General features: G+C 41.5%; 1 protein-coding gene across 1 annotated transcript; it reads right to left on the bottom strand.

Moving 5' to 3' along the window:
* Nucleotides 1-58: 58 nt before the first annotated feature.
* LOC128704581 (uncharacterized) lies at nucleotides 59-12720 on the bottom strand. Its single transcript, XM_053799701.2, has 6 exons — nucleotides 12627-12720; nucleotides 8223-8367; nucleotides 6846-7030; nucleotides 5687-5857; nucleotides 5220-5310; nucleotides 59-1192 (listed from the first exon to the last, which is right to left on the bottom strand). The coding sequence occupies exons 1-6, from the start codon at nucleotides 12711-12713 to the stop codon at nucleotides 1110-1112; spliced, it is 762 nt and encodes a 253-aa protein (XP_053655676.1). The 5' UTR covers nucleotides 12714-12720; the 3' UTR covers nucleotides 59-1109.
* Between the last annotated feature and the right edge of the window lie 10811 nt (nucleotides 12721-23531).

Here is a 23531-nt window from a genome sequence, read left to right as displayed (position 1 = left end):
ATATATATATATATATATATATATATATATATATATAATGTACATTATTGTTGTTATTTTAACATCTGGAACTTGTTCCTTCAGGGACATTGTCTCCTCAAAGGAAGGTGTCTTGATGCCGGAAATGAGGGTCTTGATCCAAGAAAGTGCTGCTTAGCCCCATACTGCTTTAGTGCTTTCCTCACTAATGGAAAAAAACATGCATCGCCACCGTGTAATCTGCAAACAGCGTGAGTCTCGTCGCTTCCACTGCCAACGTTTCGCCCGAATTGTGGGGCCCACTGCGTGGGCGAAACAGTGCTGCATTAACATCTGTCGAGGTGCGTATTGCATGGGAGACAGGACTCAGTTGCTTAGATTCACATGGGAGAGAGGGAAATTTAAAATTTTTAGGAATTACTTAGTGTACCTGAACAGACACATGGCCAGGTGTCTGTTCAGTTAGGCTGTGGTTCCTACGTCGGTTTACGTGCAGCTAGCAATGACAGTCTGGTTGATGAGGTTCTGGTCCGCAGCGAGCCTGGTCATGGACCGGGCCGCGGGGGGCGTTGACCCCCGAAACCACCTCCAGGTATACTCCAGGTACACTCCAAGTATAGTAGGCTGGTTCCTGGTTATTATGTCCTCCCACACTACTCTTAATAACTCTTCATGGAGGGTCGTTAAGAGCCCTGTGAGAGGCTCTTGATCCAAGAAACTGTAGCGACAATTCCCTTCAGTTTTTTCAATGTAAAAATTCGGTATTCTAGTCATTTTCGCAGGTGTTGAGAAGAACACTCAACACCTGTTACATGAACACCTTCCACAGATGTTGAAAGTAGAACCTTCCACAGACACAGGTGTTGAAGGCTGCACTGGTAAATAAGCACCCTCAGACACATGTGTTGAGAGTAGCACCCTACACAGACACAGGTGTTGAGAGTAGCAACCTACACAGACAGGTGTTCCAGGCAGCACTTTCCACAAACACAGGTGTTGAGAGTAGCAACCTACACAGACACAGGTGTTGAGAGTAGCAACCTACACAGACACAGGTGTTGCAGGCAGCACTTTCCACAAACACAGGTGTTGAGAGTATCACCCTACACAGACAGGTGTTCCAGGCAGCACTAGTCATAAATAAGTACCCTGCACAAACACAGGTTACTGCCATCGTTCCTGTAAAACGTGATGTACTGAGCTGTCTTGCCCACTGAAACAAAGACAGTAATAATGTTAGTAACAATCACAATCACATCAATGTTAGTAACAATCACGTCAATGTTAGTAACAATCACGTCAATGTTAGTAACAATCACGTCAATGTTAGTAACAATCACGTCAATGTTAGTAACAATCACGTCAATGTTAGTAACAATCACATTAATGTTAGTAACAATCACGTCAATGTTAGTAACAATCACGTCAATGTTAGTAACAATCACATTAATGTTAGTAACAATCACGTCAATGTTAGTAACAATCACGTCAATGTTAGTAACAATCACGTCAATGTTAGTAACAATCACATAAATGTTAGTAACAATCACGTCAAAGTTAGTAACAATCACGTCAATGTTAGTAACAATCACGTCAATGTTAGTAACAATCACGTCAATGTTAGTAACAATCACATTAATGTTAGTAACAATCACGTCAATGTTAGTAACAATCACATCAATGTTAGTAACAATCACGTCAATGTTAGTAACAATCACATCAATGTTAGTAACAATCACGTCATTGTTAGTAACAATCACGTCAATGTTAGTAACAATCACGTCAATGTTAGTAACAATCACATTAATGTTAGTAACAATCACGTCAATGTTAGTAACAATCACATCAATGTTAGTAACAATCACGTCAATGTTAGTAACAATCACGTCAATGTTAGTAACAATCACATTAATGTTAGTAACAATCACGTCAATGTTAGTAACAATCACGTCAATGTTAGTAACAATCACATTAATGTTAGTAACAATCACGTCAATGTTAGTAACAATCACGTCAATGTTAGTAACAATCACGTCAATGTTAGTAACAATCACGTCAATGTTAGTAACAATCAAATTAATGTTAGTAACAATCACGTCAATGTTAGTAACAATCACGTCAATGTTAGTAACAATCACATTAATGTTAGTAACAATCACATCAATGTTAGTAACAATCACGTCAGTGTTAGTAACAATCACGTCAATGTTAGTAACAATCACGTCAATGTTAGTAACAATCACGTCAATGTTAGTAACAATCACGTCAATGTTAGTAACAATCACGTCAATGTTAGTAACAATCACGTCAATGTTAGTAACAATCACATTAATGTTAGTAACAATCACATTAATGAAAAATCTTAGTCGTCAAATGTTTTAATTGTCACTCTTGTTTAAGATGTCACTGTTTGAGTCAAGAAGACAATTTCAATTAGTTAACCCTTTAATATGGACCAGTTTAAGAAGGGGTAACCATAACAAATAGAATATAACTTTTTTTGCTACATCATTCAGAAGCAAATGAGAATATTAAATCCACTTTTGTTCACCCCTCTGGGAAAATGCTATTTTTGGGCTGGAATGCTAAGTATTACAAAAAGTAAATATGCAACAGAGACTTAAAAAAAAAAGTGAAAACACTGCAAACCTTTAATAACTTTTATGTAAAAAATATGTTTTTATATATACATTTTCTCCTAATATGCTCCAATGTAAACACTTGGTTTCCACATTCCCTAACCTTTATAAAGTCTCCCTCATCGACACCATGCCCAGCCCTTCTAGGGCAGGGTAGGTGCCTGAGCCAGACCTTGTAGCTCATAAGACTGTCATTCCCATTAGCCCCCTTGGGGCGGGGATGGCAGACCAGAGAGGCCTAGCTTGTGGCTAGGCCTGGGGACAGTTGGTTCCAAAGATGAGGAGGTACTTGTGCCTCCTCTCATTAGAGACTTAGGTCTCAGACACTCCCTAGACAGGGAGCCAAGGCCGGGCCACCACTTGGAAAAGGCCCGGGCCGGGAGAATATCGGCGAATCTTTAATAATAATAAGTCTCCTTGTTCATCTGCGATCCTTAATACTTTCAGTAATAGTGTTAGTATACACTTTACCTCTCATGGAGTACATTTGGTGTGTCTTGACTCACGAAATCGTAATGACACGACTTCAAACTACTGTACTTGCCGCGAGTTCAATCCCCACCCGCACCGTGGTTTGTTGTGTCTTGTAAATACACTGAGAAACTTCCTTCTTAATACTTCTTAGTCTTTGCATCCGGTTCGACCCACAATTCCCTTTTACACAAATAACCTGCATAAGTCATATCGATGCGTCGGTCCGACTTTGACCATTTACAAGTCACACTAACACACGAAGGTTAGGAAACCAGTACATGTGCGGGTTATTTGTCTGTTGTTCCAGTCACGGTATTGTGGCTATTGTTCTTTATCTTTTATTTCATTAATTTTCATCCTCGACCTGAATTCTTTTAATTGTGAAGAGTTCCAGAGGGACTGACTACCTCAAAGTCCATCTATCAACTTCCCATTGGACTGGTTCAGCTGCTGGTTGACCGAAATGTTCCCTCAATAAAGATACCCAGGTGTTTCGCTCGTCTCTCCTTCAACTAATTTACTCTATTTGCAACTTTAAATAAAGGACTTAATACCACCTCTCTCTCTCTCTCTCTCTCTCTCTCTCTCCTTTACTAATTATTCTTGTTATTAAAATTCCTCTCTGCCTCACTCCTTGTTTCTGTATTCAAGTCTGGCTTGTTTGTATCTCCGAGAGTCTTTGGCTTGGCTTGCTTCTTACGTGTGTACATACCTGTATAAGCACGTGTGTACATACCTGTATAAGCACGTGTGTACATACCTGTATAAGCAAGTGTGCACATACCTGTATAAGCATGTGTGTACATACCTGTATAAGCACGTGTGTACATACCTGTATAAGCAGGTGTGTATGTACCTGTATAAGCACGTGCGTAAGTACCTTTATAAGCACGTGCATACGTACCTTTATAATGTTGCAACCCCTGAATGGGTTACAATTTATATGATGTATGTATATTACCTTTTTCATATAATTTTATATTGCTTACATTTGCGATAATAGCTAAATCGTGAATATATTGCTTTATAATATTATTTGACTTAGTTATGTTGTTAGGTAGGATGTAACATATTATTATGTGCACAGTTCAAGTCTTGATTGTCTAACTACTGTAATTATCGCTCTTTGCTGAGCTGCAGCTGTCCACGGAGCTATCACGTGATCGAGGGGGGGTGTCCTCACCTCGCCTGAAGTATTCAGTCTGGTCTAGACTCTCTTGGTGGTTGGACGTATTCCTGACAAGTGCCTAAATCTCCCTTATTGGCTCTTGTTGGAAGATCATCTCTGTCTCATTATTATTCTTCTTAGTTCTGGAGACTCTGTTCACAGAACTTTGGATAGACTTAGTGATTTTCGACGTTGTACTTAGGTTGTGTGTCGCTTAGACACTCTGAGTAACTCAGGTCCTGAGCTGCAGCTTCTGACCTAATTTGTACTGGTATCTGTGTACTGTCACAGTCGGGTATTTTCTTATGCTGAACTTAGATTCAGTAGTATGGGAGTTTTGTGACTTTTGTAGAGGATCTGCTGATGGTCCCTACTTAGTGTCGTTATATTATCTCCTTGTTCCTGATCCTGTCGCAGTTGCTTGTAATATTGCTATTGGGCTTAGCATTCTTTTTATTGTTCAAGAAGACTGTTCTGATTGCCAGTTGGTCAAGAAGTTAGTTTATTGGAGGACTTTGTCAGTCACTTGTTTAAGTCTAGTCGAGTCGTGAGACATAGCGAACTACTTAGAGCACTTACACACATACACATAAACTTATTTGTATATTATCTTATTAAATGTTAATGTACCAGACGGTACTTAAGAATTATAAATGTGATATGTGCTTTCAGCACAATAATATTGTACACGAGAGAAGTGATTATTATTATACGCCTAGACAACTTAATAAATTTATTAAATTTTAATTTCTCTAGTTAGTAGCCTACCAGTTGTAATCCTTAAGCACTATTGAATGATACTGAATTCTAATGGATAATTGGACAAGGATACTGACTAATTGTTACGAAAACCCAGTAACAGGCTGGATGCTAGAAGGGCAGTCCTTTCTAGTATTCACTGGAGATCTCTAAGCTTTTAGAATCGCGTTTTATGTAACAATAAGCACGTGTGTACGTACCTGTATAAACACGTGTAGTCTCCACTGAGGTGTAAGGTCTGTTTTCTTGGTAGAGAAGTGGATCAGTGAGACGACTACCAGTGTTTCCCACCTGCAATAGCAAAATTCTTGATCCAAGGCACTGGAGTTACAACCACACCTAGCGTTAAGTAATCTTATTACGTAAATATAATTTCAAACACCTGACAAATGAAAGTATGATTTTCTTGAATAGATGAGATACTAATATAACTCAGTTATTGTTCATATCAGTTATTATTGGTAACACTAATGCACAATTAGGAACTTGATTATCATAATTACTTAAAATATAACGCAATGTAACTGTTACACTGGATAATAACTGGCAGTACCTTGCAGACGTATCCAAATTTTACGGGCGCCTGCCCATTCTCAATTTAACAATCACCTGATTTATGCTTTGCTAAAAAAAATTAATATGGAAAAAACAGGTGGAAAATCCTCACGTAAATCGATATAGAGGTGGAGAGGCTAGAGTAGCTGCTGACGGTGCGATAGACCAGAATTTGACTCATGTACTGAGGTGAGCCCAGGTTGATAGTCACTACCTGGTTAGCCTTGTTCAGAGTGCAGGAACAGTCACTTACTTGCTGCCAGCACCAAATGTTTCCTTGAACCTATAAGAAAATGTTACTGTTATATGCACTGAGTGATTTTATGATATATATATATATATATATATATATATATATATATATATATATATATATATATATATATATATATATGTGTGTGTGTGTGTGTGTGTGTGTGTGTGTGTGTGTGTGTGTGTGTATAAAACCACAAAACAAGTAATTTTGAATTATCAACAGAACTGCGGCTAGCCGGGAATCGATCCTGCGTCACCATGACCACTGATGATATGTTTGTGAACTTTGTTTGGAAACACGGGGTAGAAAAACAGATTGAGGCCTTTCAGTTTCTTAATGAAAACTTTATCAGAAGCTAGTAGGTTCGTTAATTGAAGAATCGTGAGAGCAAGAGTGAGAAGAAGAAAAGAGAGAAAGAGAAGAAAGAAAAAATAACAGGAAAAAAAATTGATAACATTACAAGGGTTATTAACCCAAGAAAACCAAGTCCTGTGATTTATTTACATTGTAGTTCTTGGCCCCTCAAGGGAGGTTCCTTGATGCTAGTGAGGGGCTTTTGATCTATGGAATTGGATTTGTGCTCCAGTTCCCTGAATTAAGCCTGAATACCTTCCATGCCCCCCTTCCACAGGCGCTGTATAATCCCTACGGGTTTAGCGCTCCCCATGATTATAATAATAATAATAATGTGATCCTTGGGTCTTCTTCCCCCGGGATGCGACCCACAACAGTCGACTGACACTCACGTGCCCACTTACTGGTACATAAACAGGAACAACAGGTGTTAAGAAACTGGCTTACTAGTCCCGTCCCAGAATGCTGTCATCAACATGGAAATCTACTGAGGTACCTGAGTAACATGGTTACTGTGGTAACCATACACAATACACAAATTACCCGCTTTTTTCTACTATGTGCGGGTTATATGTGTATTGATCTAGTCAGGGTATTGTGCCTTTTTTGTTGTTTTATATTGAATAGCCTCGGCAAGTAACAAGAAGCCGAGCAGACTCACCAGCGCTGATGCGAAGGTCGGGAAGCCAGGGTAGTCTGTTGTGGCTGTGACTGTGGCTGTGGTCGCGATGTTGACTGGTGGGATAGACTGGCCTGATGATCTGTAAGCTGGGTACACAGAGGGACCACTGGTGTTAACATTGTAACCGCTGGCTAGCACCACTGTGTGTAGCAGACAGGACGCTCCTGCGTGGGCAAGGAAAAGGACCTGAATAACAGCCACATTGCAATAACTGGAACATGCAGACGACACTAAAAAAAAATATGTCGCCTCGTCTCGAGTCTCCGTCATATTTAACCTTCAATTAGTTGGTTAGTTATGACAGAAGAAGAGTTTATCTGAACCCTAATGAGTTATAATAATAATTTTTACTACACGGGGCGCCTCCCTCCAATGTATGAAAGCTATTAAAGGGAAACATTCACCATCATTCTATCCAGAGCTGTCTTACCAGAAGTGTAAAAATGCCGCAGTTCAAACGAACCTCCGAAATACAGTATCCCAACGCCTCTTTCAGAGTGCACGTTCTGTACTTCCAGTTTCCAGGACTCTTGTCCTGCTGACCCGTTTCCCTGAATCCCTTCATAAATGATGCCCCTCGCTTACACTAAACAGCACATCAAATCCTAAATGTCACTTGCCTCCACTCACTCCGATCTAACACGTTCACACAAACCTGTTGGATGATCAAGCCTCTATCACTTAGAACCTCCTTCATATCCTCTCTCAAGCACTTCCCAGGACGAATCCTACTCCTCATTCCCTCCACCCAGGATTTATACGCCTTTCTAGTAATCTCATTCTGCTCCATGCTCTCCAAATACCACCACCATCTTAACCTCTCCTCAGCCCTCCGAATTATACATTTTGTCTTCACATCGTCTTCTGATTTATATGCCCAGAAATCTTTGCATATTTGCTCAACAGATTGCTTTCAAACCTGACATCTCCACTGCCTCCAGTCTTTTCTTTTTCCTTAAATTCCTCCCTTCGGCTTCCATAGATAAACTTGAGTCCACACACCCAGACACACACACCTCAACACTCCGCCTACCTCTTTTTCTTCGTCTGTTCACCTCGTCTTTCATAGACCCATCTGAAGTCATGTTTACTCTCAAACACCTGAACACATTCACTTCCTCCAGTACAAGTGCCAGTCTTTTATTAGACATTTTCTTACTCTCATCACTCTGCTCTTTTCAATGTTTACTTTAATTTCCTTCTTTTACACACATCTTTCCAGATTCGTCCACCAACCTTCACTTCTTATCAGAATCATTATCATTTTATGATGTCAAGATCACAAAGGTGACAGAGGATCACCTGGCACTTACTATCGCACGTAACAGAAGTGACAGTGGTTCATCTGATACTTACCGTCGTACGTAACAAAGTTACAACTGGGATCTGCGGAACACAAGATGATGCAGTACATTATAGGTGACGATTGTGTCCCGTTGCCCATTTGCATCACCCTGGGCAAGCAGTTAGTGAAGACAGACAGTGACGTGTCTACCTGGAACTGTCAATAAAGAATCCCTCTTATGAACATAAGAATGCAGCGAATGGCGAGTAGATAACATATCATTTATGCGACTCACTAGTTGCTTGAAAACCTAGTTATGAGTAAAACACCTAGGAAAACTAGCTATTTTTATTAGCCGATGCGTCGGCTTAGGAAAAAAGGGGTGACCTTCAAGCATGCTAAGACTTTTTTTTGATTACTAAAAGTTTTTTCTAGAAAGACTGACTTTCCTGCACGCATTTCATATTCTTGAGCACAGGGAGAAAGTTACACTGTAGTATGCATGGCACTACTCTTAGGATGCTACTGGGTAACAACCCTCTTTGAAATGATGAGCGGGAGCTAGTTGGGATGAACCAGAGGATGCTTAAACATTTACGGTTCATCATCTGCCAAAGATCCGCGTCAGATGAAACTCTTCCTGGTTCCCTCGACGCCCACAGGAAAAGGTAACAGGAGGCAATTGTTACTTTTGAAATTTCACACTTAAACATATCCGCCCACTGGCCTCACAAGGAATGAAAACATCGCCTATTGTAGGCTATAGTTACTTAACTTTCAGGTAGAGTGGCATGTACTTATTATCTGATGACAACAAGCTAATTTTCCCGTCTGTGAGTGCCTATGGCCACCACCGTCTACCATATTGTTCACAACCAACTAAGTATTAGCTTATAGAGTTCCTCTAAGTGTTTCCTTCATAGTGAACCTCCACAGAAGGCCATAAATTGCAAATAAAATTTAAACTTCTTTTCTGTCCGTCCTGAACCACTATCAAATTACTCGTTTTATAATTGTTCCATCCATTAATAAATATATGAATAGATAAAGTCCCATGTCAGTAAAGCGTTTTTTCTATAAAACTGCTTAAACAACACATTTATACGTATTCTTGTTTATATGTTCTACCAGTGATATACACTGCGGAGGCTGTGATAAAGCGTACGTGGGAGAGCTGCCATGAACGTGGCGCAGCTCACCAGGAAGAATCGATACGAAGAGAGCGTGGGAAATCCACCCAAGTTAAGGTGGTCATCTAATGTAGTGTGTGAGAGGCCAGACACATAATTAAGGAGACCAAGTTGGACCAGACGCAATGGTCGAAGCTGAGGCGAAACGTTGTCGTAAGTTTAAGTCCCCTACGTACGGGTTAGTTGTATAATGAATCGTCAATGACCGACATTCCAATACTGTTGATTTTTTTTTACAATTTTAGCATATCAGACGTACTAGTCATGTCTTTTTTTTATTTTGCGAGCCTGACCAATGCACCATTGACCTGATGCCTTCCACACCTCACTTCTTCGTTCCTTTATATACTTAACCAAGCTGCCTGTGAGCGAAACGTTTCCTAATAAAATATTCCAGTGTTACATATGTGTTTTACTTACATACTGTCAGCATACATAAACCATATTCCTGTGACTTACACCCAGAGGCCTGACACTCTTTCAGGTGACTGCAATAATAATAATAATAATAATAATAATAATAATAATAATAATAATAATAATAATAATAATAATATTTTTTTTTTCAACAAGTCGGCCGTCTCCCACCGAGGCAGGGTGACCCAAAAAAGAAAGAAAATTCCCAAAAAGAAAATACTTTCATCATCATTCAACACTTTCACCACACTCACACATTATCACTGTTTTTGCAGAGGTGCTCAGAATACAACAGTTTAGAAGCATATACGTATAAAGATACACAACATATCCCTCCAAACTGCCAATATCCCAAACCCCTCCTTTAAAGTGCAGGCATTGTACTTCCCATTTCCAGGACTCAAGTCCGACTATATGAAAATAACCGGTTTCTCTGAATCCCTTCACTAAATATTACCCTGCTCACACTCCAACAGATCGTCAGGTCCTAAGTATCATTCGTCTCCATTCACTCCTATCTAACACGCTCATGCACGCTTGCTGGAAATCCAAGCCCCTCGCCCACAAAACCTCCTTTACCCCCTCTTTCCAACCCTTTCGAGGACGACCCCTACCCCTCCTTCCTTCCCCTATAGATTTATATATGCTTTCCATGTCATTCTACTTTGATCCATTCTCTCTAAATGACCAAACCACCTCAACAACCCCTCTTCTGCCCTCTGACTAATACTTTTATTAACTCCACACCTTCTCCTAATTTCCACACTCCGAATTTTCTGCATAATATTTACACCACACATTGCCCTTAGACAGGACATCTCCACTGCCTCCAACCACCTCCTCGCTGCTACATTTACCACCCAAGCTTCACATCCATATAAGAGTGTTGGTACTACTATACTTTCATACATTCCCTTCTTTGCCTCCATAGATAACGTTTTTTGACTCCACATATACCTCAACGCACCACTCACCTTTTTTCCCTCATCAATTCTATGATTAACCTCATCCTTCATAAATCCATCCGCCGACACGTCAACTCCCAAGTATCTGAAAACATTCACTTCTTCCATACTCCTCCTCCCCAATTTGATATCCAATTTTTCTTTATCTAAATCATTTGATACCCTCATCACCTTACTCTTTTCTATGTTCACTTTCAACTTTCTACCTTTACACACATTCTCAAACTCATCCACTAGCCTTTGTAATTTTTCTTTAGAATCTCCCATAAGCACAGTATCATCAGCAAAAAGTAACTGTGTCAATTCCCATTTTGAATTTGATTCCTCATAATTTAATCCCACCCCTCTCCCGAACACCCTAGCATTTACTTCTTTTACAACCCCATCTATAAATATATTAAACAACCATGGTGACATTACATATCCCTGTCTAAGACCTACTTTTACCGGGAAGTATTCTCCCTCTCTTCTACACACCCTAACCTGAGCCTCACTATCCTCATAAAAGCTCTTTACAGCATTTAGTAACTTACCACCTATTCCATATACTTGCAACATCTGCCACATTGCTCCTCTATCCACTCTATCATATGCCTTTTCTAAATCCATAAATGCAATAAAAACTTCCCTACCTTTATCTAAATACTGTTCACATATATGCTTCAATGTAAACACTTGATCTACAGATCCCCTACCCACTCTGAAGCCTCCTTGCTCATCCGCAATCCTACATTCTGTCTTACCTCTAATTCTTTCAATTATAACCCTACCGTATACTTTTCCTGGTATACTCAGTAAACTTATTCCTCTATAATTTTTACATTCTCTTTTGTCCCCTTTCCCTTTATATAAAGGGACTATACATGCTCTCCGCCAATCCCTAGGTACCTTCCCCTCTTTCATACATTTATTAAATAAAAGTACCAACCACTCCAACACTATATCCCCCCCTGCTTTTAACATTTCTGTCTTGATCCCATCAGTTCCAGCTGCTTTACCCCCTTTCATTCTACGTAATGCCTCACGTACCTCCACCACACTTACATTCTGCTCTTCTTCACTCCTAAAAGATGGTATACCTCCCTGGCCAGTGCATGAAATTACCGCCTCCCTTTCTTCCTCAACATTTAAAAGTTCCTCAAAATATTCTCGCCATCTACCTAATACCTCCATCTCCCCATCTACTAACTCCCCTACTCTGTTTTTAACTGACAAATCCATATGTTCCCTAGGCTTTCTTAACTTGTTTAACTCACTCCAAATTTTTTTCTTATTTTCATTAAAATTTCTTGACAGTGCCTCTCCCATTCTTTCATCTGCTCTCCTTTTGCACTCTCTCACCACTCTCTTCACCTTTCTTTTACTCTCCATATACTCTGCTCTTCTTATAACACTTCTGCTTTGTAAAAACCTCTCATAAGCTACCTTTTTCTCTTTTATCACACCCTTTACTTCATCATTCCACCAATCACTCCTCTTTCCTCCTGCCCCCACCCTCCTATAACCACAAACTTCTGCCCCACATTCTAATACTGCATTTTTAAAACTATTCCAACCCTCTTCAACCCCCCCACTACTCATCTTTGCACTAGCCCACCTTTCTGCCAATAGTCGCTTGTATCTCTCCCGAACTTCCTCCTCCCTCTTACTTGTTGTTGCCATCTTCCTCTTTTCCCATCTACCTCTTACTCTAACTGTAGCTACAACTAAATAATGATCCGATATATCAGTTGCCCCTCTATAAACATGTACATCATAATAATAATAATAATAATAATAATAATAATAATAATAATAATAATAATAATAATAATAATAATAATAATAATAATAATAACAATAATAATAATAATAATAATAATAATAATAATAATAATAATAATAATAACAACTAGTGACTAACCTTGTAGTTTAAGGAAGAATATGTGTTTACTGAGGGTGGTAGCAGACCGCAGCTTACAGCCAGGATGAGGTAACGAACACACATCATTGTTGCCCTTGATTCCATCATCGTCAGTCTGTCGAGATTATCCCAAGAACGTGAATAAAGAGGAACACTGCAGTAGGTCCTGTTAGTCCATGCTAGGCAGGCCCTGCTAGTCCATGCTTGGCGGGTCCTGCTAGTCCATGCTAGGTAGGTCCTGCTAGTCCATGCTATACAGGTCCTGCTAGTCCATGCTAGACTGGTCCTGCTAGTCCATGCTAGGCAGGTCCTGCTAGTCCATGTTTGGCGGGTCCTGCTAGTCCATGCTATGTAGGTTCTGCTAGTCCATGCTAGGCAGATCCTGCTAGTCCTTGCTAGGCAGGAACTACTGGCCTATGCTAGACTGGTTCTGCTAGTACATGCTAAGCAGGTCCTGCTAGTCCATGCTAGACAGATCTTGGTAGTCCATGCTAGGCAGGTCCTGCTAGTCCATGCTAGGCAGGTCCTGCTAGTCCATGTTAGGGAGGTCCTGCTAGTCCATGCTAGGCAGGACCTGCTAGTACATGCTAGGTAGGAACTACTGACCCATACACAAATAACCCGCACAGAGGAGAGAGAAACTTATGAAGACCTTCGGGTTCGACTTGGACCATAGACAGGTGACTTGTAAATGCTCTACTCTAACATGTGCGAGTTATTTGTGTGTTGTTCCAGTCACAGTATTGTGCCTTTTTTGTTTTTTACTGGCCCATGCTAGATATCAACCTTTCTGCATCTCCTGATACATGAACTGCAAGAGGCTGGTACAGGGTCTGTAGGAGGCTGGTACTTGTACAAAGTCTGTAAGAGGCTGGTACATGAACTGTAAGAGGCTGGTACAGGGACTGTAGGAGGCTGGTACTGGTACAAGGTCTGTAAGAGGCTGATACATGAACTGTAAGAGGCTGGTACAGGGACTATAGGAGGCTGGTACTGGTACAAGGTCTGTTAGAGGCTGGTACATGAACTGTAAGTGGCTGGTACAGCTATTAAGGCTATGCCCGGTTCAGCTATCCCCGACTCCTGCAACACTAAGAGTCTATCCAGAGTTCTTGAAAACTTACTCTTACCGTAAAGGGAACCTACCGAGAGCTTCTGAGCACCTATTCTTGCAGCAACGAGAGCTTAATGAGATCTCATGAACCAAGAACCTCACCGGAGCCCCACACACGACATCCTACTACCATTGGTTACCCGCACTCACGCTCCTGACCAATGAGCATAGCCTGATCGTTCCCCGCTTCTCCTTATTGGTCGCCGCCATCGTAATAATGACCAATCAGTCTCATATGTGTGTCCACTGTTTCTTCTTACCAGCCACCAGTACAATGACGAATGGCACTTCGTGATTCAACAACATCACTCGTGGCACCTCACGGCCCCATTAAAGCAAATGAAACTATAACTAGAACTGCTTTTGAGGCATGATTCAATGACAACGTGGGTAAATGGGTTTATAATAATAATAATAATAATAATAATAATAATAATAATCTTTATTTCTATAAGTACATGTAGCTGACATCAGTGACATACTACTATATAGAAAGCCCCTTGTTATACCTGGAGTATACCTGGAGAGGGTTTCGGGGATCAACGCCCCCGCAACTCGATCTGTGACAAGGATTAGGGCCTGATCAACCAAGCAGTTACTGCTGGTCGCACGTAATCTGATGTACGAACCACAGCCCGGCTGATCAGGTACTGACTTTAGGTGTCTGCCCAGTGCCTTCTTGAAGACAGCCAGGGATCTACTGGTTATCCCCCTTATGTATACTGGGAGGCAGTTGAACAGTCTTGGGGCCCCTGACACTTATTGTGTTGTCCCTTAATGTACTTGTAGCGCCTCTGCTTTTCATTGGGCGGATGTTGCATCTCCTGCCTAGATTTTTGCTTTCGTAGGGAGTGATTTTCGTGTGTATATTTGATACAAATCCCATCTAGGATTTTCGAAGTGTATGTTATCAAGCATCTTTTTCGCCTGCGTTCCAGGGAATACAGATCAAGGGACTTCAACCGTTCCCAGTAGTTATCGGATCAAGGTAAAACACCTAGCTCTGCTAGATGCTTGATTCTTGTAGGATTGTGTGGTCCAGTGGGTTAGAACATCATGAGATTTTCGCTCACCACGAGGCAGGACCAAAACGACATGGGTTCGAACCCACGGCTAGTCGCAGTGCTGATATATATATATATAATATATATATATATATATATATATATATATATATATATATATATATATATATATATATATATATATATATATATATGTATATATATATATATATTCTAGGTAGTAGGTTGGTAAACAGCAACCGCCCAGGGAGGTACTACCGTCCTGCCAAGTGAGTGTACAACGAAAGCCTGTAATTGTTTTACATGATGGTAGGATTGCTGGTGTCTTTTGTCTGTCTCATAAATATGCAAGATTTCAGGTATGTCTTGCTACTTCTACTTGCACTTAGGTCACACTACACATACATGTACAAGCATATATATACACACACACCCCTCTGGGTTTTCTTCTATTTTCTTTCTAATTATATATATATATATATATATATATATATATATATATATATATATATATATATATATATATATATATATATATATATATATATATATATATAAAAAAAGTATTTAGTTTTCAGTTTTTGAGATACTTTTTATACTATTTAGTTCGGTGTCTCATACAGTAAAATATTTCCTCCTGGTACACTTACATATACAGAGCATTTCGGGCAAATTTGGTTAATTTTGTCCCCAGGATGCAACCCAAAACAGCAGGTGTCGTAAGGAAACACGTCCTAATGTTTCCACTCGTACCGGGGATCCAACCACGGACTTCAGTGTGTGAGCTGAGGGCGCTAACAATCGAGCTACGGGACAACTGGATATGGATCACAGCTTCTTTTGAAGCTCGGTATTTGGTCCCATCGTTCCCATGCTCGATGGTGTCAGAAAGTACACTCAGTTCACACACTGGATGTCAGGGGTTCGATAACTGGTACGAGTGGAAATATTGGGGGGGGGGGCGGGGAAGTGTTTCCTTACACCTGCTGTCCCTGTTCACCTAGTAGCAAGTAGGTACCAGGGTGTTAGCTGATTGGTGTGGGTTGCATCCTGTGGGACGGCAGTATACGTGAGATAGAGCTGGGCTTTTGAAATGAGCTGAGGTAAGATAACAGCTCTTGGCCTGTAAAACTGATTTGTTTAAGAAAAAAATGTGGGTCGTGGCTGCTTCTGGAGCTCAGTGTTTGGTCCTGTCGTTCTCCTGGCATAACTGTTGACCTCCTCTCTCAGTCCATCACGTACCATTATGATGAGCCTCGTATGAGTTGTTTTCCATCCTGCAGGTGTATTTGTGTTCTTGAAGGCGTGTCTGAAGGTCTTAGCCTATCTCCCCGACATATAAGTCAAGTGGAACACTGAACGTACAGATGTAACGTTCCTTCTTGTTTTGGTGGTATGGACTGTCACGTTCATACTGATAATTAATCAAAAGCATTTCACCGGAATCAAATGATAATTTTAATCAAAAGACTTCACCGGCATCAAAAAACCTTCACCGGCTTTAATTAAAAGACCTTCGATCACGAATAAGGAACCTCCTGTGCTGCTCTTAGTAACCTTTACCATCGAAGGCTTTCGTCTGCTCAGCAGACTTCTTCAGTCACCAGCTAAACAGGCGAAGCACTTTAACAATAGACACCTAAGTGTCACATATGTATTTTATTGATCAACTTATCAGTAATGTGCACCATTTATATGAGACAAAAGACGCCCTGGAGTATACCTGGAGTATACCTGGAGTATACTTGGAGTATACATGGAGTATACTTGGAGTATACCTGGAGTATACTTGGAGTATACATGGAGTATACTTGGAGTATACCTGGAGTATACTTGGAGTATACATGGAGTATACTTGGAGTATACATGGAGTATACCTGGAGTATACTTGGAGTATACCTGGAGTATACTTGGAGTATACATGGAGTATACCTGGAGTATACCTCGAAGTGCGTGAACATTAGATGGTCCTGGGGATAATACAACGTGTCACAGTCTTACACAGACAGTACTAAGATCATTCCTGCATCATCAGGTACAAACGTTCAGATTTCAACGTTGTATTCTTTTCTTCAGTCACACTGTTATATAACGTATTATAGTACTGATTATGTTATGCGCCAATTTGTGATTAAAATACGTTTACGTAGGTTCATTAACGAAACTCTGCCCAAGCTAAGTTATCCTAAGCAAATCTAGCCTAGCTTAGTCTAACCTAACCTAACCTAACCTAACCTAACCTAACCTAACCTAACCTAACCTAACCTAACCTAACCTAACCTAACATAACCTAACCTAACCTAACCTAACCTAACCTTACCTAACCTAACCTAACCTAACCTAACCTAACCTAACCTAACCTAACCTAACCTAACCTAACCTAACCTAACCTAACCTAACCTAACCTAACCTAACCTAACCTTACCTAACCTAACCTAACCTAACCTAACCTAACCTAACCTTACCTAACCTTACCTAACCTAACCTAACCTAACCTAACCTAACCTAACCTTACCTAACCTAACCTAACCTAACCTAACCTAACCTTACCTAACCTAACCTAACCTAACCTAACCTAACCTAACCTAACCTTACCTAACCTAACCTTACCTAACCTAACCTAACCTAACCTAACCTAACCTTACCTAACCTAACCTAACCTAACCTAACCTAACCTAACCTAACCTTACCTTACCTTACCTTACCTTACCTTACCTTACCTTACCTTACCTTACCTTACCTTACCTAACCTAACCTAACCTAACCTAACCTAACCTAACCTTACCTAACCTAACCTAACCTAACCTAACCTAACCTAACCTAACCTAGCCTAGCCTAACCTAACCTAACCTAACCTAACCTAACCTAGCCTAACCTAACCTAACCTAGCCTAGCCTAACCTAACCTAACCTAACCTAACCTAACCTAACCTAACCTAGCCTAACCTAACCTAACCTAACATAGCCTAACCTAACCTAACCTAACCTAAAATAACCTAACCTAACCTAACCTAGCCTAACCTAAAATAACCTAACCTAGCCTAACCTAACATAGCCTAACCTAACCTAACCTATCCTAACCTAGCCTAACCTAACCTAACCTAACCTAACATAGCTTAACCTAACCTAACCTAACCAAGCCTAACCTAACCTAATCTAACATAGCCTAACCTAACCCAACCTAACCTAACCTAACCTAACCTAACATAGCTTAACCTAACCTAACCTAACCTAGCCTAACCTAAAATAACCTAACCTAGCCTAACCTAACATAGCCTAACCTAACTTAACCTAACCTAGCTTAACCTAACCTAACCTAACCTAACATAGCTTAACCTAACCTAACCTAGCCTAGCCTAACCTAACCTAACCTAACCTAACATAGCCTAACATAACCTAACCTAACCTAACCTAACCTAGCCTAACCTAACCTAACCTAACCTAACCTAACCTAACCTAACCTAACATAGCTTAACCTAATCTAACCTAACCTAGCCTAACCTAACCTAACCTAACCTAACCTAGCCTAGCCTAACCTAACCTAACCTAACCTAACCTAGCCTAACCTAACCTAACCTAACCTAACCTAACATAGCTTAACCTAATCTAACCTAACCTAGCCTAACCTAACCTAACCTAACATAGCCTAACCTAACCTAACCTAACTTAGTCTAACCTAACCTAACCTAACCTAACCTAACCTAACCTAACCTAACATAGCTTAACCTAACCTAACCTAACCTAACCTAACCTAACCTAACATAGCTTAACCTAACCTAACCTAACCTAACCTAACCTAACCTAACCTAACCTAACCTAACCTAACCTAACCTAACCTAACCTAACCTAACATAGCTTAACCTAACCTAACCTAACCTAACCTAACCTAACCTAACCTAACCTAGCCAAACCTAACCTAACCTAACCTAACCTAACCTAACCTTACATAGCCTAACCTAACCTAACCTAACCTAACATATCCTAACATAGCTTAACCTAACCTAACCTAACCTAACCTAACCTAACCTAGCCTAGCCTAACCTAACGTAACCTAACCTAACCTAACGTAACCTAACCTAACCTAACCTAACCTAGCATAACCTAACCTAACCTAACCTAGCCTAACCTAACCTAACCTAGCCTAAACTAACCTAGCCTAAACTAACCTAACATAGCCTAACCTAACCTAACCTAACCTAACCTAACCTAACCTAACCTAACCTAACCTAACTTAACCTAACAGAGATAGCAGGATCTGAAAACTAATTATAAAAGACAGTCAAGAAACTGACGATTTAGAAGAATATACATAAACTTGTGGACTACCACAAACAAGACTAGAATCCACTGGCAGAAAGTACTTAAGTTTTCATGGAATATTTAAGCAGTCTTGAGATCTATTAAGGAAACACGCTATGTGCCAGGTAAGGAACCCAAGACGCATTTTTAACAGTGCTGAGTTATTTAACCTCATTGATGAGGAGGGTTATGGGGGGGTTATGATGTTGGTGGAGGGATCTCGATCCTTGGAAGTAGAGCTACCTTTATTTCAACTTTTGAGTAAATTTGGTTCACTTAAGACTCCTTCGGTTTTAGTGCTTTCCCATAATGAAAATAATAGTAATTATAAAAATATCCTCTATTTCCTTAAACACACACACACACACACATACACACACACACACACACACACACACACACACACACACACACACACACACACACACATATACACACATACACAATCACATGGGGGCCCAGAAACGTAAGGCACACTACCAGAGAGAGAGGAGAGGATGAACCAGAAAGGCTGGACCTAGTATTCACCTTGAGTAGTGCAGATATTCAGGACATCACATATAAAAGATCCCTCAGGGCCAGTGACCATGTGGTTCTAAGCTTCGAATACATAGAACTACAAGTAGAGAGGGTAACAGGAAGGTCACGACGAATGAAGCCAAACTACAAGAGAGGGGACTACATATGCATTAAGAATTTCCTGTATGGGGTTCAGTGGGACAGAAAACTGGCAGTAAATTCAGTAAACAAGATGTTGAAATATGTGACAACAATATGGAAATAAACTGAGGAGTGGTTTGTACCCAAGGGTAACAGAAATAACGAGAAAGCCAGGGTGAGCCCTTGGTTCACCCAAAGGTGTAGAGAGGCCAAAACTAAGTGTGTTAGAGAATGGAAGAAGTGTAGAATGCAAAGGACCCAGGATAATAAGGAGAGCAGTCGCAGAGCCAGAAATGAATATGCACAGGTAAGACGGGAGACCAAACGACAATACGAAAATGACATAACAGCGAAAGCCAAATCTGATCAGAAGTTGTTGTACAGCCACATCAAGAGGAAAACATCAGTCAAGGACCAAGTAATCAGGCTGAGGAAGGAAGGAGGAGAGATCACAACAAACGACCACAAAGTATGTGAGGAGCTCAACGTGAGATTCGGAGAAGTGTTCACAGAGGAGACAGAACGGACTCCAAAAAGACAGAGAGGTGGGGGGTACACCATCAAGTGATGGAAACAATACATACAACCGAGGAAGAAGTGAAGAGTTAGATACCTCAAAGGCAGTGGGGCCGGATAACATCTCTCCATGGGTCCTGAGAGAGGGAGCAGAGGTGCTAAGTGTATCACTAACAACAATATTTAACACATCTATAGAAAAAGGGCGACTACCTGAGGTATGGAAGACAGCAAATGTAGTCCCAGTTTTAAAAAAAAGAGACAGACATGAAGCACTAAACTACAGACCAGTGTCACTAACGTGTATAGTATGCAAAGTCATGGAGAAGATTATCAGGAGAAGAGTGATGGAACACCTAGAAAGGAATGAACTTATCAACAACAGCCAACACGGTTGCAGGGACGGGAAATCCTGTGCCACAAACCTACTAGTGTTCTATGGCATGGTGACAGCAGTAAGACCACAGAAAGAGGGGTGGGTAGATTGCGTTTTCTTGGACTGTAAGAAGGCGTTTGACACAGTTCCACACAAGAGATTAGTGCAAAAACTGGAGGACCAGGCAGGTATAATAGGGAAGGCACTGCAATGAATCAGGGAATACCTGTCAGGAAGACAGCGAGTCATAGTACGTGCCGAGGTGTCAGAGTGGGCGCTTGTGACGAGCGGGGTTCCACAGGGGTCAGTCCTAGGACCAGTACTGTTTCTAGTATTTGTGAACATGACAGAAGGAATAGACTCAGAAGTGTCCCTGTTTGCAGATGATGTGAAGTTGATGGGAAGAATTCAATCGGACGAGGACCAGGAAGAACTACAAAGGGATCTTGACAGGCTACAGGCCTGATCCAGCAACTGGTTCCTGGAGTTCAACCCCACCAAGTGCAAAGTCAGGAAGACTGGGGAAGGGCAAAGAAGACCTCAGACGGAGTACAGTCTAGGGAGTCAGAGACTACGAACCTCACTCAAGGGGTAAAGCGTTGTGTGTGTGTGTGTGTGTGTGTGTGTGTGTGTGTGTGTGTGTGTGTGTGTGTGTGTGTGTGTGTGTGTGTGTTTGTTTGTGTGTGTGTGTGTGTGTGTGTGTGTGTGTGTGTGTGTGTGTGTGTGTGTGTGTGTGTGTGTGTGTGTGTGTGTGTGTGTGTGTGTGTGTGTGTGTGGGTGTACTCACCTATTTGTAGTTGGAGGGGTCGAGTCTTAGCTCCTGGCCCCGCCTCTTCACCGGTTGCTACTGGGTCCTCTCACTCCCTGCTCCATGAGCTTTATCAAACCTCGTCTTAAAACTATGTACGGGTCCTGCCTCCACTACGTCACTTTCTAGGCTATTCCACTGCCTGACAACTCTATGACTGGAGAAATACTTCCTAACAACCCTTTGACTCATCTGAGTCTTCAACTTCCAATTGTGACCTCTTGTTTCTGTGTCCCCTCCCTGGAACATCCTGTCTTTGTCCACCTTGTCTATTCTGTGCAGTATTTTATATGTCGTTATCATGTCTCCCCTGACCCTCCTGTCCTCCAGTGTCGTCAGACCGATTTACCTTAACCTTTCTTCATAGGACATTCCCCTTAGCTCTGGAACTAACCTTGTCGCAAACCTTTGCACTTTCTCTGATTTCTAGACGTGCTTGATTAAGTGCGGGTTCCGAACAGGTGCTGCATACTCCAGTACGGGCCTGACGTACACGGTGTACAGTGTCTTGAACGATTCCTTCGGAACGCTGTTCTCAGGTTTGCCAGGCGCCCATATGCTGCAGCAGTTTATCTGGTTGATGTGTGCATCCAGAGACATGCTCGGTGTTATACTCACCCCAAGATCTTTTTCCTTGAACGAGGTTTGGAGTCTTTGACCACCTAGCCCATACTCCGTCTTCGGTCTTCTGTGCTCTTCCCCTATCTTCATGACTTTGCATTTGGCGGGGTTAAATTCGAGAAGCCAGTTGCTGGACCAGGTGTCCAGTCTGTCCGGGTGTCTTTGAAGTCCTGCCTGATCCTCATCTGATTTAATTCTCCTCATTAACTTCACATCGTCTGTGAACAGGGACACTTCTGAGTCTAACCCTTCCATCACGTCGTTCCTCCTTGCGTCTCTGTACCCTCTCTTTCAGTGTAGTCCTTTCTTCTTGTGTTCTGTCGCGATCGAGGTATACTCTCTGGTACCCCTGTTTGTCCCTCAGTCGTGCTTTCTCTTGCAGGGTCCTGGTTCGAAAACATTCGCAAACCACCCAATTCTCCAAAAATTTGTCACCTGGGTCATATCGCCCTCACCTATTGTTTTCATGATGCCTTCAATCATTTTTTCCCCTCCTCCTGTTTTATTTCTTCGAAGTTGTCCCCTTTGGCTTCTTGGAGCCCGTAGACAAAAACTGACCTCTCTCTTTCCTCCTCCCACTGAGTCTCCATTTGCATCCTCTGAGGTGTTTTAGTTCCTTCCATTGAAATATGTGTGTGTGTGTGTGTACTCACCTAGTTGAGGTTGCAAGGGTCGAGTCCAAGCTCCTGGCCCCGCCTCTTCAATGGTCGATACTAGGTCACTCTCCCTGTGTGTGTGTGTGTGTGTGTGTGTGTGTGTGTGTGTGTGTGTGTGTGTGTGTGTGTGTACTCACCTATTTGTACTCACCTATTTGTGGTTGCAGGGGTCGAGTCCTAGCTCCTGGCCCCGCCTCTTCACCGGTTGCTACTAGGCCCTCTCTCTCCCCGCTCCATGAGCTTTATCAAACCTCGTCTTAAAACTGTGTATGGTTCCTGCCTCCACTACGTCATTTTCTAGGCTATTCCACTGCCTTACAACTCTATGACTGAAGAAATACTTCCTACTATCTCTCTGACTCATTTGTGTCTTCAACTTCCAATTGTGGCCTCTTGTTTCTGTGTCCCCTCCCTGGAACATCCTGTCCTTGTCCACCTTGTCTATTCCACGCAGTATTTTATATGTCTTTATCATGTCTCCCCTGACCCTCCTGTCCTCCAGTGTCGTCAGGCCGATTTCCCTTAATCTTTCTTCATAGGACATTCCCCTTAGCTCTGGAACTAACCTTGTTGCAAACCTTTGTACTTTCTCTAGTTTCTTGACGTGCTCTATCAAGTGCGGGTTCCAAACAGGTGCTGCATACTCCAGTATGGGCCTGACATACACGGTGTACAGTGTCTTGAATGATTCCTTACTAAGGTATCGGAATGCTGTTCTCAGGTTTGCCAGGCGCCCATATGCTGCAGCAGTTATCTGATTGATGTGTGCTTCCGGAGACATGCTCGGTGTTATACTCACCCCAAGATCTTTCTCCTTGAGTGAGGTTTGCA

The sequence above is a fragment of the Cherax quadricarinatus genome, chromosome 49 (assembly GCF_038502225.1).
Source record: "Cherax quadricarinatus isolate ZL_2023a chromosome 49, ASM3850222v1, whole genome shotgun sequence".
In the NCBI taxonomy this organism is placed as follows: domain Eukaryota; kingdom Metazoa; phylum Arthropoda; class Malacostraca; order Decapoda; family Parastacidae; genus Cherax; species Cherax quadricarinatus.
Note: the sequence above shows the minus strand (reverse complement) of the source record. Positions and strands in the feature narration are given on the sequence as shown.